General features: G+C 52.5%; 1 protein-coding gene across 1 annotated transcript in view; it reads right to left on the bottom strand.

The window, feature by feature from the left end:
• LOC112108923 (mucosa-associated lymphoid tissue lymphoma translocation protein 1-like) overlaps positions 1 to 4,773 on the bottom strand; it is a 19,481-nt gene extending 14,708 nt beyond the window's left edge. Inside the window, exons 1-2 of the mRNA XM_026654995.1 lie at positions 4,698 to 4,773; positions 733 to 939 (exon numbers count right to left, since the gene is read on the bottom strand). Coding sequence (XP_026510780.1) covers positions 733 to 869 — 137 coding nt within the window. The 5' untranslated portion in view covers positions 870 to 939; positions 4,698 to 4,773. The remainder of the gene's footprint in view (positions 1 to 732; positions 940 to 4,697) is intronic.
• Between the last annotated feature and the right edge of the window lie 12,669 nt (positions 4,774 to 17,442).

Genomic DNA, 17,442 nt, shown 5'->3' with positions numbered 1-17,442 from the left:
GTCAGCACACCCCTCACAGCCTGCACTGGGACAGCACACCCCCTACAGCCTGCACTGGGACAGCACACCCCCTACACCCCCTACAGCCTGCACTGGGACGCCGCACCCCCTACAGTCTGCACTGGGTCAGCACACCCCTTACAGCCTGCACTGGGACAGCAAACACCCTACACCCCCCACAGCCTGCCCTGGGACAGCACCCCCCCTACACCCCCCACCGGCACACCACACCCCCTACACCCCCCACAGCCTGCACTGGGACGCCACACCCCCTACACCCCTCACAGCCTGCACTGGGATAGCAAACACCCTACACCCCCTACAGCCTGTCCTGTGACATCTACACACATACAAACACACAGGGCCTACACTGGGACAGCTCTCTCTCTATCACTCACACACACACACACACACACACACACACCACAGCCTTCAATGGGACAGCACACATTGTATACACACACACACACACACATACACACACACTGAGGTAGGTAGGTACCAAAGGCCTACACTGCAATGACACCCCTACCCCCTGACACGCGCACACACACAGAGTGTGACTACTCATACCCAGGAGCATCACCTACATCACCCCCCTGCGTGTGCACATACACACACTCACACACTGGGGCGGGCAGGCTGGTGAGGCCGCTGCACTGACATGTTGCCCGTGGCCGCGCTGCCCATATCGGTGCCCGAAGCCCGTTGTGCCCCCCTCGCTCCCTCCACCTGCATTTGAAGCGTTTCTCGGCGCCTGCGATTTCAGCCAGTTTCCTCCAGCCCCGGCTGCAGTTGTCCAGGAGCTCGCAGAGCCTGGCCAAGGCAGCGTCTCCCAGGGTGCTGATGGGCACACTCCCGTCAGCCATTGGCCCGCCTGGCCCCTTCCTTCCGCCTCAAGCCCTAGGAGGTGTCAGGTGATCCCGAACCAGCATCCACCTGGGCACAGAAAGCACAGCCAGCGTTGATGGAGCGTCATTTTGAGGAGGGCAACACAGCCAACGGCTCCTCAATAGTTCCTGTTTGAACTGAGAGCCGGGGGCAAAATAGCCAGGCATCTCCCATGGGCAGCCGCCCTCCCTGGCCCGACACCGCCCCAGCTCCCACAAATCGCCCGCTGGGAGTGCAGGCTGTTTGGAGCAGCAGCTCCCTATCCCATAGCCCGGGGGCCAGCAAGGGGGGAGAGTCAGGCAAGCCTGCGACCAGGGGAAGTGCCAGCAGGGTGGCAGGGTGGGTTAGGAGGCTGAACCCACAGCCCCTTCTGCTGGGGTGCAAACCCCCACTCCTTTGTCCCCCACCCCCAAAGGAATGATCAAAAGGCAACACAATAAGCCGAAGCCCAAGGAGTTTCAAGCCCTCTGATGGGGCCCTCAGGCACAGGCCAGCAGACAGAGTACGTCCACACGGCAACGAGCGCAGAGCCTGGGTCTGCAGGCTTGGGCACGTGGGGCTCACCCTATGGTGCTAGACAGAGACCACCCGTAGGGTTGGGGGGGGCGTGTGACTGCCCCAAGGGTCGCATCTGGTCCCTTTCCCACTCCCCCTGTGCCCCCCAGACCCGTGGTTTGGAATGAAATCCTCCTCAGAGTAGAGGGCAGCGAGCTCTGGGTTCCCCACTTGGCGGCTTGGTTCTGTGTGGAGTGAATCTGTGGGGCTGGAGCAGTGGAGGAGGTAATCGTGCAGAGCTGGCGTGGTAGCCATTAGCAGCAGTGGAACGTGGCTGAGATCTCCGTCAGCCCATGGCACCCTGTTAGTCACGCCAGACAGAGCTGACTTCCCAGCGTCCTGGGCCAACAGGACCGGAGCTGATATTGCAGAGCTGGGCCAGGTAGATGCACGGTTCTCTTTGGGCAGGAGCAGACCGGCAGAGGAGAACCACAAGAGGGCTTTAGGGGGGTGGGGCTTGTGGACAGGCTGGGATCTGTCTTCACTGCGCAGTTAACTCGAGTTATCTCCACTTGAGTTAACCTTGCTCGCGTGAGAGCAGCTACACTGTGGAATCCCACCTGCTGTGTCCACACTGGGCGCGGCCCTCCCTCGTGTGTGGCACAAGGCCATGGCTCTGCAATAAGTGGAAACTCGTTTGTCCTTTCTGGACATGGGGGGCGCGGGGGAGAATTGTAGAAAGGCGTTGGAGGATGAGCAGCAGTCCAGTGGAGCAAGCCACACTGTGCAACTCGTCAGCCTGTGCTCTGGAGGGGGGAAGGGGGGAGCAGTCAGCTGGTGTAAAAAGCACCATCACAGGAGTGAAGGGTTTTGTGGGACTCCAGTGAGGGGTGACGCTGGAAGTGTAACTCGAGTTAACTCTGCCGGAAGACAAGCCTGTGGAGTCCTGGATCTCTGCACAGGCAGCCTTCCCGTGAGGCCATCCAGACTCCTGACGCACTGTTTTAGGTGGCTCAGGCTCTTACAGGTAAGTCTATACCTGGGCTGTCATGCTTCGTTTGACTGTTTTCCCCCAGATAAAAAGCTCTTCATGTTCCAAGGGTGCTGAGTGCTGGCGAGGGGGAAGAGCCCCCTGTAACGGGGACCCAGGAGCGGTTATTTTAATTTCCTAGAGCCAGAAGTAGGAGCCCAGACCTGGGTGAAGGCTTGAGCTAGAGTCTGATTTGTTTTAGGCAAGGGCCCTAGACAGAGTGATCCTGCCCCTGGGACCTGGTAGATGGGTTTCAGGGGGATTTAGGGCAGGGGGAATACAGTAATAGCCTCTCAGGCCCTGGGTGGGAGAGCACCTGGGAAAGACACACGGGCACTGGCCTTAGTGTTGGCATCAGGATTAGAATTCGGCTCTGTGACAGAATGACGTACCCCTGTACTCACACCTGACACACTATTGTAAAAAACTTTGTACAAAGTACACCTTGTGAGATATCATTTCAAAACTCATAATTTGCTGATCAGTAACGTCCTGATAAAACCTGTGTGGTAACCTTGTATGTGAAGTTATAAGAGTCCACTGTGTGGCATTATTAAAACATGTTCCAAACTGAGGGTGGCAAAGAGGCTTGTCCTAAACAAAGGAATGTGTCCTCTGCTTAATTTGCATTTAAGCAGTAAACAGAGTCATCAAGATGGAAGGGAAACAAAGGAAGCTTAAATAGATGAGGAAAAAGCAGCAGGGAACATCCTTCCATGCAGACTCTTTGCCTTCTAGTGCCCACCTGGAAATGTTTTCAACAGGAGGACTGAAACTATAAAAAGGAAGGACAAAAACCCCACAGGTCCCCTCTTTCTCTCTCCCTGCCCATCACATTCACTGCACCTGAAGCAACAAAAGAAGCCTTCATTGGATTCTGGGAGAAGGGTCCTAACCTCCAGGGTTTGGTCAGTAAGACTGCTGAAAGTATATGGTAAGAAACTTTGCTTGAATCTGATAGAGTTTGTTAAGTTTGGCATTAGGAAATGTCTTAATTTTATTTTTCTTGTAACCATTTCTGATTTTTATGTCTCATTACTTGTACTCATTGTAATTCATAAACTTGTTTTACTCTTTTATCTAATCCACTGTGTTTAAATTAAAGTGGCTGACAAACTCCATTTGGGGTGGCAAGTTGTGTGCATATTATTTCTATTAAAGAAATAGACTTAATGTAGCTTGTATTGTCCAGGAGAGGACAGACATTACTGAGAGACCGTCTAAGACTGGGGGTGTTTTGGTGTCACCCAGGCTGGTGAGAGCAGCGCTTGTAACCCCAGTGTGGCTGGCAGGCTGCAGTTACACACACACACGCAGGGTGTGGCACATGCTGGAAGCTGTTTGTGAGCGGCCCAGGTGGAAGCCACTTCAGCAAGGCATCGTAAGGCACCCAAGGTTGCAGGGCCAGGATGACTGAGCTGCTCATTAGTCTGGATTGTACCTTGGTATGTCACAGGCTCCCTGTCCCGTGCTCTGACCCCTAGGCTGCACTGCCTCGGCCTCAGCCTCTGAGTCTCTTGTTACGACTGAATACGTGGAGACTGAATAGGGAGGGGCTGGGATTTTTCAGACTCCAGCTAGAGGTGTTGTATGCCTGGCTGACCCCTAAGGGCCGGGGAGTTATTGCCAGGAACCCTCCCCCCTTCCAGTTTCCTCCAGCCCTGGAGCTCCTCTCCATTCCAATGTTATTGTAGCGACCCCAGGGGGGAGCTGCCCTGCCTTGATCCTGGCTGGGGGGAGCTGAGCAATCTCTTATTGGCTCCATCTCATGCCGCTCCAGCAGCAGCAGGACCCGCAGTACCTGAGACCCTTGGCATCAGGAGCGCGGCAGACGGGGGCCACAATTCAGACACTTCCCCAGGGTTTAAGAGTGACTCGCCCAAGGTCACACAGGAACTCTCTGGCAGGGCAGGGAATAGAACCCAGGAGTCCTGCCCCCCCGTTGCCTTAACCACAAGCATGTCCTTTCTCTCCTGCGACCAGCCTGATGGCACTGCAAGGGAGGCTGCGCCCATCCCTGTCGGATTTACCAGCCTAGGGCCTGATCCTCAAAGAGGCTGATAGCAATAGAGCTGAGGGTGCCGGATGCTTGGCAGGGTGGAATTAAGGTTTTGCAGGCATGGCCTGCTCAGGGTGGGCACAGGAGAGATCGCTGGGGCCGAGTGGTGAATGGGAAGAGGCATGCAGGGAGGGGAGCATGGGAGGAAGTGGAGGGGAGGGCAGAAGTCTGGGCAGCAGGAAGTCAGCAACAGTGAACTCAGCCCCGGCCGAGCGGACTCACCTTTGGAGACAGCCTGGGTGCTGGGGAAGCCCACCTGCTCCTGCCAGCACTGCCCCGAGCCTGGGGACGGCAGCCCTCCGCACGCCCGTCCAAGGAGCCTGCCTGCGCCCCAGCTGTGCAGAGCCGTGTCACCGAGCTCTGAAGCCCACGCACAGGAAATGAGGATTAAAAACAAAAGTCCCCCCCACACTGCTGTACACGGCACTTCTGCTTTTGTGAGCAGCTTCCTGAGCCCTAACTGCAGCAGCGCCGGGGCCCAGCTCACACCCAGCATAACCCCCTCTGCTCCCACGGCGCTGCCCCTGCACGGCCATCGCTCAGCCCAGCACACACAGCTGAGCCCTGGGAACAAGACACTGGCCTTTAAATGGAACCAGCTAAAACAGGAACCTCTACCCAGGGCCCCAGGCAGCTCCAGCATGCGTGTGCGCACACACCGCCCTCCACATGCCAGCGGGAAGTGGGGTCGCTCTTGGCCTACAGCAGCGCCTCTGAGAATCCATGGCCGGGCAGGGCCAGCTTTGGTTGGTGAGGTGAATTCTAGCTTTGGAGACGGAGCTCTCCGTTGAGCCACTGGTGCAACATGAGCAGCACCAGGACAAAATCCCTCTGCCCCGCACCGGGAGCGCTGCTCTGGGGGGACCTGCTCAGTCTCCATGGCCCAGTTCAAACCTTAGCTTCTCCTGAGTCCTGTCCGTGCCATGGGGGATGGAGTTTGCCATGGGGCCTCCCTGCGACTCACTGACACACAGGCTGGTCAACAGCCAGGAGATGCCAAGGCCCAGGCAGGAGTTAGGTACAGAAATATCCGTGGGGTTCTAGCCCCAGGAGCTTCTGGGGACTCCCAGCCTGAATGGGAACCTGGGACTTAGCAGTGAACACTTCCCTCTGTTACCAGATTTGCCCGTTACTTTGGGGTGTGCTCATTTATGAGGGTTACTCTTCAGGGGGTGGGGGGTTCTGTAATTCTATCAATCAGTGCCGTAACAAGGGTGAGGCGAGTGAGGCACTTGCCTCGGGCGCGCAAAGCGGAGGGGCACAGCTCTACCGCGATTGGCGGCGCTTCGGCGGCAGCTCTACCGCCGCCGCTTCTTCGGTGGCAATTTGGCGGCAGGTCCCTGAGTCCCTGTCGGAGGGAAGGACCTGCCGCCGAATTGCCGCCACCGCTTCATTCATTCTTCAGCAGCAATTCAGCAGCAGGTCCTTCTCTCCGAGAGGGACTCAGGGACCCGCCACCGAATTGCCTGGAGCCGGCCCTTGCCTTGGGTGCAAAAATTCCTTGTTACGGCTCTGCTATCAATGTACTGCTTGTGTCACTTGTGTTCTCATACAGAGCTCTGCTTCTCCCTGCTGCAAGTTCCCTCCCAATGGAGCTATCCTGCAGGACCTGTGTGCCCCAGGGCTGGGTTCTTCCAGCCCCAGAATCAGACGAACACACACACACACACATTAATAGAGTGCATCTGAGAGGACCGGGTTAATCAGCACTCCCAAGCTGACCCCTTATATGTCCCTGGACTCAGCAGGCTGGGTCGAACAGCACCTCCAAGCTGTCACCCTCATAGGCCATGGGCACCGCACCGGAACAGAGTACGCCTGAGCAGACTGGGTCGAGCAGCATTTTCAATCCGCCACTCTCATATGGCCCAGGTTCAGCACGTCCCTATCCCCACTTTCTCGTTGCAATTGTTCTGGTAGTAACCCACTTGATGAGCAAACCCCACAGGATTTTTGGGCGCTGCAGGGATCTTTAGCTTAGGTACGAGGAACGTTGCTGCAAAGCGAATGGGGAAGCCAAAAAAAAAAAAAAAAACACCCACGAGGAGTTGGAGGAAGAGAGAGAGAGAGAAGCAACCAGCTTAACCATGAAAGTTATTTATTGCCATAGGAGAGCCAAACAAACAAAACAGTTATAATATTAAATCTACCTTAACTTTGATGATAAAAGTCAGGTTTAGAAAACTATAACTGATCCCACAAGTCAGTGTCAGAAGGCTATACCAAGAGAGAGAGAGAGAGAGAGAGAGAGAGAGCTGGGTTCTCACCACTCCGTGAAGCTTGAATCCTTCGGGGGTCCCAGGTGGTGGTGGTGGTAGTTGAGGGTCCAGAGTGCTGGAGTCAGGCAGAGCCCCCAGCACGATCAGTCAGGAGAAGATGAAGTCCCAATGGAATTGATGCAGATTTTGGATCCAGGCATCAGAGCACTTACTTGAGCGTGGGTAAGGGTTTTTGTAGGGAAACAACAATGGTTCGAGGGAGAACACTAGATTTGTTTATGTATCAGGGGGAATGCATCTGGAGAAGTGGATTTTTTACTCACGAAAGCTTATGCCCAAATAAAGCTGTTAGTCTTTAAGGTGCCACTGGACTCCTTGTTGTTTTTGTAGATTTGTTTATGTGTAAACTGATGGCTCAAGGGAGTATACCAAAGGTGTTTTGTTCAGGCTACGCAATAGGAACTGATCATTCCTGGCTATGGGCGGTGTTCCTTGGAGGGAGCTCACAATGCAATTAGGCTGCTTCACTATTTTGGATACCAATAAAGGATTTATTACTAGAGTTGGTCTGATAACTACTGAGCTGGGTGTGTGCAGGCGTGGGTTAGTTAACATCTGGAGCAGAGATCCCCCATCATGCACTGCTTCCCTGCTTTTCTGGACCCAGAGTTCTGTGCGGTTCTTGCCTTGGAATCTCTGTTCTCATGTTCCCATCTTCGATGCAAATGAGGCTAGGGGAGTTTATTTAATCCTGTCACCCTTGTCCCAGGGGTTTAGGTGTCTCCGGGCATGTCTACACTATGAAATTAGGTTGATTTTATAGAAGTCGATCTTTAGAAAGCGATTTTATACAGTCGATTGTGTATGTCCCCACAATGTGCAGTAGGTCGGCGGAGTGCGTCCTCAATACCGTGGCTAGCATCGACTCATGGAGTGGTGCACTGTGGGTAGCTATCCCACAGTCTCTGCTGCCCTTTGGAATTCTGGGTTAAGCTCCCAATGCCTGATGGGGCAAAAACATTGTCGCGGGTGGTTTTGGGTACATGTCGTCAGTCTCCCCTCCCTCCTTGAAAGCAACGGCAAACAATCGTTTCATGCCTTTTTTCCTGGGTTACCCATGCACACGTCATAGCACGGCAAGCATGGAGCCCGCTCAGCTGTGCACTGCTGTTGTGAGCATTGTAAACACCTCGCGCATTATCCTGCAGTATGTGGAGAGGCTAGCTAGGAGCCGCCAGCATGAGGAAGATTGTGAGGAGGACATGGACACAGACACTCCTGAAAGCACGGGATGTAGCAATTGGGACATCATGGCAGCAGTGGGGCAGGTTGATACAGTGGAACGCTGATTCTGGGCCCAGCAAACAAGCCCAGACTGGTGGGACCGCATAGTGTTGCAGGTATGGGATGATTCCCAGTGGCTGTGAAACTTTTGCATGTGTAAGGCCACTTTCCTGGAACTTTGTGAGTTGCTTTCCCCGGCCCTGAAGCACAAGAATACCAAGATGAGACCTGCCCTGACAGTTGAGAAGCGAGTGTCGATAGCCCTGTGGAAGCTTGCAACGCCTGACTGCTACTGGTCAGTCAGGAATCAATTCAGAATGGGCAAATCTACCATGGAGGCTGCTGTGATCCAAGTAGCCAAGGCAATCAATAACCTTCTGCTAACAAGGGTAGTGACTCTGGGAAATGTGCAGGTCATAGTGGATGGCTTTGCTGCAATGGGGTTCCCTAATTGTGGTGGGGTGATAGACGGAATGCATATCCCTATCTTGGCATCAGATCACCTTGCCAAACTGTACATAAACCGCAAGGGGTACTTCTCAATGGTGCTGCAAGCACTGGTGGATCACAAGGGACATTTTACCGACATCAACGTGGGATGGTCAGGAAAGGTGCATGACGCTTGCATCTTTTGGAACTCTGGGCTGTTTGAAAATCTGCAAGAAGGGACTTTCTTCCCAGTCCGGAAAATTACCATTGGGGATGTTGAAATGCCAATAGTTATCCTTGGGGACCCAGCCTACCCCTTGCTCCCATGGCGCATGAAGCCATACACAGGCAGCCTGGGCAGTAGTAAGGAGCAGTTCAACTACAGGCTGAGCAAGTGCAGAATGGTGGTAGAATGTGCCTTTGGATGTTTAAAAGGGTATTGGCGTTGTTTGCTGAGTAGGTTAGACCTCAGCGCAACCAATAGTCCCATTGTTATTGCTGCTTGCTGTGTGCTCCATAATATCTGTGAGAGTAAGGGGGAGATGTTTATGGCGGGGTGGAAGGTTGAGGCAAATCGCCTGGCGGCCAATTCTGAACAGCCAGACACCAGGGCGATTAGAAGAGCACACCGAGGCACGCTGCACATCAGAGAGGCTTTGAAAAACAGTTTAATGACTGGCCAGGCTACGGTGTGACAGTTGTGTGTGTTTCTCCTTGATGCAAAACCACCCCCTTTGGTGAATGTACTTCCCAAGCCAATCCCCCTCCCCTCTTCGACCACAGCTGGCAAAGGAAATAAAGTCCCTATTGTTTTGAATCCATTCATTATTTATTTATTTAAAAAAATATTGAGATCACTGACAAGGTAGCCCGGGTGGGGTGGGGGAGGAGAGAAGGACAAGGCCACATTACTTATTGTAGCCACAGTACAAATCAAAGCTGTTTGAATGACAGCCTTCTGTTGCTTGGGCCATCCTCTGGAGTGGAGTGGCTGGGTGCCCAGAGCCTCCCCCCTGCGTTCTTGGGCGTCTGGGTGAGGAGGCTATGGAACTTGGCGAGGAGGGCAGACGGTTATACAATGGATGCAACGGGGGTCTGTGCTCTAGTTGCCTTTCCTGCAGCTCCAACAGATGCCTGATCATGTCCATTTGCTCCCCCATTAGCCTCAGCATCTTCTCCTGCGTGGTTTGATCATGTTCACTATATGCTTTCCTGGCCTCTGCCACTGAATGCCTCCATGCATTCAGCTGTGCCCTATCAGTGCCGGAGGACTGCATGAGCTCGGAAAACATGTCATCGCGAGTGCGTTTTTTTCGCCTTCTAATCTGCGATAACCTCAGGGACGGAGATGATAGGGGGAGCATAGAAACGTTTGCACCTGCGAGGGGATAAAAAGGGAGAGTAGAATTTAAGAAGATACATTTCTGTATCTCCCTAAAGGGAGACTCTTTCACAGTGAATCAAGCAATTCACAGCAGACAGCACATGTGCTTTAGGTACAAGGTCGCATTTTGCCTTTTATATTGAGCGCCTGTCGGTACGGTGACACATCACACCCGGCTGGGCAACAGAATTCAGTTTCCAGGCAACCATGGTAAACCAAAGGGTACGCGGGGTTGGCTTCTTCCACCTTCATAACATGTGGGAATGGTTTCAAACTGCAGCGCCCTCCTTTCCCATAGCAAGCAATGCCGGTTGGGTTTGCCATTTAAAAGGAGGGGCCACAGGTTTGGGGTGGATGTGCAGCACGCCCCTCCCCCCACCGTGTGGCTATTCTCCGGGATGATCCCTTCACCCCTCCCCACACCGCGTGGCTATTCTCCGGGATGATCCTTTTTAGGCAAGCGCAAACAGCACAGCATGAACGGGGTCCTTTTACTGTTCCCTTACAAAACTTCCCCTATTTCAACCAGATGACCATGAATGATATCACTCTCCTGAGGCTGACCAGAAAGATAAAGACCGAATGTTGCATGAATGCGACCAAAACCCGGGACCATTTGCTGCCATGCTTTGTGCTGCAATGATTTCAGAGTACTTGCTACTGGCTTGGCGTGGTACCGTGGAGGACGAAATAAGGCAGCTCTCCCCAGAAACCTTCTGCAAAGGTGTCAAGGCTGTATCCCCACTTTGAACTTTAGGGTACAAATGTAGGGGCCTGCATGAGGACTCCTAAGCTTATCTACCAGCTTAGCTCTGGTCCGCTGCCACCATCTCAAGAATTCCCTCCCTGGGAAGCCTTGAGAAACCTTTCACCAATTCCCTGGTGAATACAGATCCAAACTCCTTGGATCTTAAACAAGGAGAACTCGACCCTTCCCCCCTCCTTCCTTTCACCAACTCCTGGTGAATACAGATCCAAACCCCCTTGGATCTTAAAACAAAGAGAAATCAATCAGGTTCTTAAAAAGAAGGCTTTTAATTAAAGAAAAAGGTAAAAATCATCTCTGTAAAATCAGTATGGAAAATAACTTTACAGGGTAATCAAACTTAAAGAGCTCAGAGGACCCCCCTCTGTCTTAGGTTCAAAGTACAGCAAACAAAGATAAACACTCTGATAAAAGGTACATTTACAAGTTGAGAAAACAAAGTAAATCTAAGACGCCTTGCCTGGCTTTTACTTACAAGTTTGAAATAGGAGAGACTTGTTTAGAAAGATGGGGAGAACCTGGATTGATGTCTGGTCCCTCTCAGTCCCAAGAGCAAACAACCCCTTAAACAAAGGACACAAAACAAAAACCTTCCCCCCCCCCCAAGATTTGAAAGTATCTTGTCCCCTTATTGGTCCTTAGGGTCAGGTGTCAGCCAGGTTACCCGAGCTTCTTAACCCTTTACAGGTAAAAGGATTTGGAGTCTCTGTACACAGAGAGCTGTTACCCTTCCCTTTATAGTTATGACAAAAGGCTTTCAGAGTACCTCCAGGAGAGCTTCATGGAGATGTCCCTGGAGGATTCCTGCTCCATCCCCAGACACGTTAACAGACTTTTCCAGTAGCTGTACTGGCCACAAATGCATCCCAATTCTTCAGGGCAAATCAAACATTAAACACAATTGCTTTTAACCCCTGTAGTGTAGTTACAAGTGCATTCACCAGAGGTGCCTTCTCCACCTTCAGGGTCCGGGAACCCGCCTTGGGAGGGTATTGGCTCCAGGGTGATGAAAAGGTCCTGGCTGCCAGGGAGAACAGATTCTCCACTTGCCTGCTGCACATTCTCCTCCTCCTCCTTCTCCTCCTCTTCCTCATCCACAAAATCCTCCTCTGTGCTACGTGAGACTGCCCTCTTGCAGGTGTCCACGGACAGTGGTGGGGTAGTGGTAGGGTCCCCCCCCCCCAGAATGACATGCAGCTGATCATAGAAGCGGCATGTATGGGGCTCTGACCTGGAGCGACCGTTTGCCTCCTTTGTCTTTTGATAGGCTTGCCTGAGCTCCTTAACTTTCACGCGGCACTGCTGTGTGTCCCTGGTGTAGCCTCTGTCCATCATGCCCTGTGTGATTTTTGCAAATATATCAGCATTTCTTCTGCTGGTTCGGAGTTCTGCCTGCACAGATTCTTCTCCCCATACAGCAATCAGATCCAGTGTCTCCCGTTCACTCCATGCTGGAGCTCGTTTGCGATTCTGGAACTGCATGGTCACCTGTGCTGCTGAGCTTGCCACGCTGACCGACAGGAAATGAAATTCAAAAGTTCCCTGGGCTTTTCTTGTGTACCTGGCTAGTGCATCGGAGTTGAAAGTGCTGTCCAGAGTGGCTCTGGGATAGCTCCCGGAGGCCAATACCATCAAATTGCACAGCGCTGCGTCTGCACTACCCCAAATTCGACCCAGGAAGGTTGATTTTAGCGCTACTCCCCTTGTCGGGGAGGAGTACAGCGGTCGATTTTAAGAGCCCTTTAAGTCGGTGGAACAGGGCTCGTTGTGTAGCCACATTACTTATAAAATTGACCTAACGTGGCTAAATTCGACCTAACCTTGTAGTGTAGACCAGACCTCCCACTGCCTTTTCATTGGTTTTTGTAAGTCTTTCTTCTCGTCGGTTTTGGTTCAAGCAGAGGCTGGGTGGGAGGAGGTCTTTCGTGAGTCAGACAAGCTAGGTACTGTGCCCTGGTTCCCCAAGAGCTGCTAGGTAACATCTCCACCTGTGCAGGTACCAGCTGGCTCTTTGCCCTTCTACGCCCCGGGAATCCTGCATGATCCACTGCGGCTGCAGCTTGCCCCAAACCCCAGGGCAAACTCCCTAAACTTCTGGAGCAGTTTCTAGTGTAATGTAATAGACCCAGGCCAGTTGGGTACAGCAGAATAGCAGAAGACAGATATACTGGCCACTGGATTAACAGTTTTCTGTTCCCTGACTGACCAGAGCAGGGGCTGCTCCAGGCTAATAGACCACCTGACTCCAATTAACCTGCAAAGAGTCAGGTGAGGCCATTAAGCTAATGTGACCACCTGACTCTAATTAAGGCCCCGCTGATACTATAAAAAGGGCTCACTCCAGTCAGGCAGAGGAGAGCCAGGGAGCCAGAGAAGAGGAAGTGCGGCTGAAGGACTGGTTAATGAAGACACCCTCAAGTTATTGATAAGGGAGCCCTAAGGTAAGGGAGAAGCAGGAGAGCTGTGGGGAAGTGGCCCAGGGAAATGTAGCAACTCTGGCAGTGAAAGGTTGGCTGCCAACAGCTGCTACCATTAGGGTCCCTGGGCCAGAACCCGGAGTAGAGGGCGGGCCCGGGTTTCCCCCCAATCCACCATTACAGGAACACCTCCTGGGAGGGGAAGTCAGGCCCCTGTCAGGACAGGAGGCTAAACTGTTCTAAAACAAGCCCTAGGGACAACAGAGACTGTGGGAGTTCTCTCACCAACCTCCTTGCTGGCTTATGATGAAAAGGGCTCAGTAGACTGTAACCCTGGCCCTAGAGAGAGAAGGGCTATGTGGAGGGTCACAGAGAGCCACTGAGGCTAGCATATACCGCCTAGAAGTGCAGGACCCACGGGGACAAGGTCAGAGCTCTGCTACAACTGGTGTCAGGAGTGGGATCATGATTGGTCACAGCGTGGCGGAACAAAGAGGTTTTTACTAAAAAAAAAAAAGTGCACTGGGTTTTTGGGTTTTTGTTTGTACCACCATGGAGGAGGTGGTGAGAGTGCTGGTGCAAGCCACAGCAGCCCAGCAGGAGGCAACCCAGGCTCAGGCAATGGGGCAACAGGAGTCCATGAGGTTACAGCAGGAAACCAACCAATTATTAATGAGCCAGGCGACCCAAGATCAAGCCCTCCTGCACGAGGTTGTGGACCAACTGAAGATCCTCACCACCCAGGCCCAGGGGACGCGAACCCTGAGGGCCAACAGTTGTTTGCCAAAGATGACGGCAGACGATGATATAGAGACGTATCTCCTCTCATTTGAAAGGACTGCTAAGTGTGAGGCGTGGCCCCTGGAACAGTGGGCCAGCATTCTCGCCCCTTTTTTGTACGGAGAGGCCCAGAAGGCCTACTTTGATCTGCTCACTGAGAATGCCGCTGACTATTCCCGGCTGAGGATAGTGGAGAAGTAGTTGTGGGCGACGGTGAGGAACCGGACCCTTGGATAAGGTAGGAACAGTCCAGCGGGGACTTTTTGCCTGCTAGAGTATGGGGCAGGGACAGAGTACAGCCGGCGGGGCACAGTGTATGCCCTTAGAATGCGTTCTAGCAAATTGGGACGTGTTTGGGTCAGATTCGATGCTTAAAAGTAAATTAAAAAGGTTCTGTACAGTTGACTGGCCTCAATATCAGCTAGAGTGCCAGGAAAGGTGGCCACCGGAAGGATCACTTAATTACAACACAATCCTTCAGTTATTTTTGTTTTGTCAGCGAACTGGTAAATGGAATGAACATCTCTATGCGTATACGTTTATGGTGTTAAGAAATAGGCCTGATATTTTGCACAAGTGCCATTTGACTCCGACAGACTCGGTAGTACCTGCTGCTAATCCCCAGAACCCTCCCACAGTTGTAATGGCAGAATCGGTGTCCCCTTCGGCTCCAGCACCCCCACAGGCTCCAGAGAGTACCCCCTCGGTGGGATTGTATCCATTGATTACTGAGAATGTGGTAGCCCGTCCAGGAACACAGGATCGCGCAGCCCAGATTGTGTCAGTGTATTCTCATGTCCCTTTTAACCCAGTGCACCTAGCTGCCTTTAAGGCAGAAGCAGGGGAGTTCTCCACGAATCCAAGCAGGTTTATTTCAGTCTTTGAAGGGTGTCTGGCAAGCCATAAGCCTGACTGGGATGATTGCAATATACTGATGAGAACCTTGTTGTCTGAGGTGGAGCGGAATCAGGTGATAGCCAAGGCTAGGGAGGAGGCACAGAGAAGGCATAATGAGGACAGAGAAGGCAAGCCCCTGCCTGAGGTCGCTGTCCCTATAGTAGACCCCCGGTGGAATCCGAATGAGGAGGGGGATTTGAGGATGATTAACTCCTATAAGGAACTGCTTATGTATGGCCTCCGGCACTCGGCTGTCCGACATAACAATTGGGCAAAGCCTTATGAGCTAATCCAGGAATCAAAAGAGAGTCCGGTGGCTTTCCTGCAGCGCATTCGGGACACCATCCGGCACAGTACTTGCACAGACCCAGACAATCAGGCAACTGAGGCAATTATAAAGGGTATCTTTACCAGCCGTGCGGCCCCTGATATTAAAAGGAAACTGCAGAAAAAGGAGGATTTAATGGGAATGTCTATGGCTCAGATTTTGGAGACTGCAAATAGGGCTTATACCCTTAGAGAGGGAGAGAAGGAAAAGAGGCAAGTGAAAATGATGGTAGCGGCGGTGCAGGCCGGCGGCAGAGGAAGGTCACAGAAAGGTGAAAGGGGCCGGGAATGAGAGGCCGTGGACGTGGGCGCCCTGGTTCCCAGGAAAGGCGCCTGGGTCACAACCAGTGTGCCATATGCCGAAAGGAGGGACATTGGAAAAATGAGTGCCCTGAAAGGGAAGGTACCCCTATGATGGCAGCGGAGGATCAAGACTAGGGGTGTCAGGGGAGACGGACCATCCTGCCCCCGGAACCCCGAGTAAAAATGCGGGTGGGAAATTCAGAAATAGACTTTTTAGTTGACTCTGGAGCTGCACGAACTGCTGTAAATCAACCCCTTCAGCTGCCAGTGGCAGACTTCCTCACAGTGGTGGGTGCCACAGGGAAAGGAGCTAAGTGCCCAGTGTATGCCCCAGCAGAATGTGCTTTGGGAAACAGAACTGTATCACACAAGCTGGTTTACCTCCCCGATTGTCCAACACCCCTACTAGGACGGGACCTGCTTTGTCGCTTAGGTGCCACCCTGCATTTCACTCAAGATGATATAACTCTCACCTTACCCCCTGAGAATGCTTGGATAATGACCCTTGCAGTTGAACCCTCAGCCATGCAAGCCCCAGAGTGGAACCAGTGGGAGGACCAGGTGTATCCCCTTGTCTGGGCATCAGGGGTCCCAGGGAAGGCAACCTATCAAACCCCTGTTCATATTCAGCTCCTTCCAGGAAAAAGCCCAGTGCGAATCAAACAGTATCCGATTAAGAGGGAAGCCAGAGAGAGACTGCAAGAGACTATAGATCGGTTCCTAGAGTACGGTGTACTACGAGAATGCCAGTCAGCTTGGAACACCCCCATTCTGCCCGTGCAAAAGCCCAATGGCACGTATCGGCTGGTACAGGACCTCAGGGCAGTCAATGAACGGGTTAAGACTCTGCACCCCCTGGTTCCAAACCCGTATACACTGCTGGCCTCTATAGGGGGGCAGTATTCCCATTTCTCGGTCCTAGATTTAAAAGACGCTTTTTTCACAATTCCAGTCGACACCCAATCTCAGGAGATATTCTCCTTCGAGTGGGAGGACAACAGAAGGGTTAAAAAGCAGCTTTGCTGGACAGTGTTGGCCCAGGGATTTAAAAATTCCCCCATTCTGTTCGGCCAGGCTCTGGCCAGAGACTTAGAGGAGTGGAATAATGCGGACAGAGTCCTCCTCCTGCAATATGTAGATGACTTGTTAATTGCTGCTGTGGGTCTAATCCCTTGTCTCAAAGCCACTGTGAGTCTCCTGAACTTTGTTGGACTCCGAGGATACAGGGTAGCTCGGAACAAGGGTCAAATTGCTCTCTCAGAAGTACAGTATCTGGGATTTCACATAAGACAGGGGGAGAGGCAGCTCTCAAATGAAAGAAAGGAGGCTATCTGCCAAGTTCCTATCCCTAGCAACCGTAAACGGCTCAGGGCATTTTTGGGCATGGCAGGTTTTTGCAGAATATGGATCCCAGAGTTTGGACTGTGGGCTAAACCTCTGTATGAATGTGTTAAGGGAGCGGATCATGACCCCTTTCACTGGTCCCCAGAAGCGGACAGGGCATTTAAAATCTTGAAAAGGAAGCTGATGGAAGCCCCAGCCCTGGGTCTGCCGGATCTCTCTAAGCCGTTCCAACTGTATGTGCATGAAAGGAAAGGGATAGCCCTGGGAGTGCTTACTCAGTTACTAGGCACCTGGAAATGTCCCGTGGCATATTTCTCTAAACAACTGGATCAAGTTGCAAAGGGGTGGCCAGCATGCTTGAGGGCGGTCGCAGCCACTGCCCTAGTGCTTGGGGAAGCTGAAAAACTGACACTGGGAGGAACTGTGCAAGTGTATATTCCCCATATGGTTCAAGCCCTGCTGGACACTAAGGATGGTCTCTGGCTCACACAGGCTCGGGTTGCTCGGTACCAGGCAAAACTGTTAGAGAATCCTGAAGTTACCCTGCAAACCTGTCCCTCCCTTAATCCAGTTACCCTGCTACCAGTGACAGAAAAGCAGGAACATGACTGTCTGGAAATCATAGTTGCACAATACTCCAGCCGCCCAGATTTAAAAGATCAACCACTCCCAAATGCTGACTTGGAATGGTATACCGATGGCAGTAGTGCCATTGTGGATGGGCAAAGGAGGGCGAGTTATGCTATTGTGACACTCCATGATACCGTGGAAGCTGAGAATTTACCTGCTGGGACATCTGCCCAGCTTGCTGAACTAG

The sequence above is a fragment of the Terrapene carolina genome, unplaced genomic scaffold (genome assembly GCF_002925995.2).
Source record: "Terrapene carolina triunguis isolate 2854851 unplaced genomic scaffold, T_m_triunguis-2.0 Scaffold194, whole genome shotgun sequence".
Lineage (NCBI taxonomy): Eukaryota > Metazoa > Chordata > Testudines > Emydidae > Terrapene > Terrapene triunguis.
The sequence above is the reverse complement of the archived record's forward strand: the minus strand, read 5'-3'. Positions and strand labels throughout refer to the sequence as shown.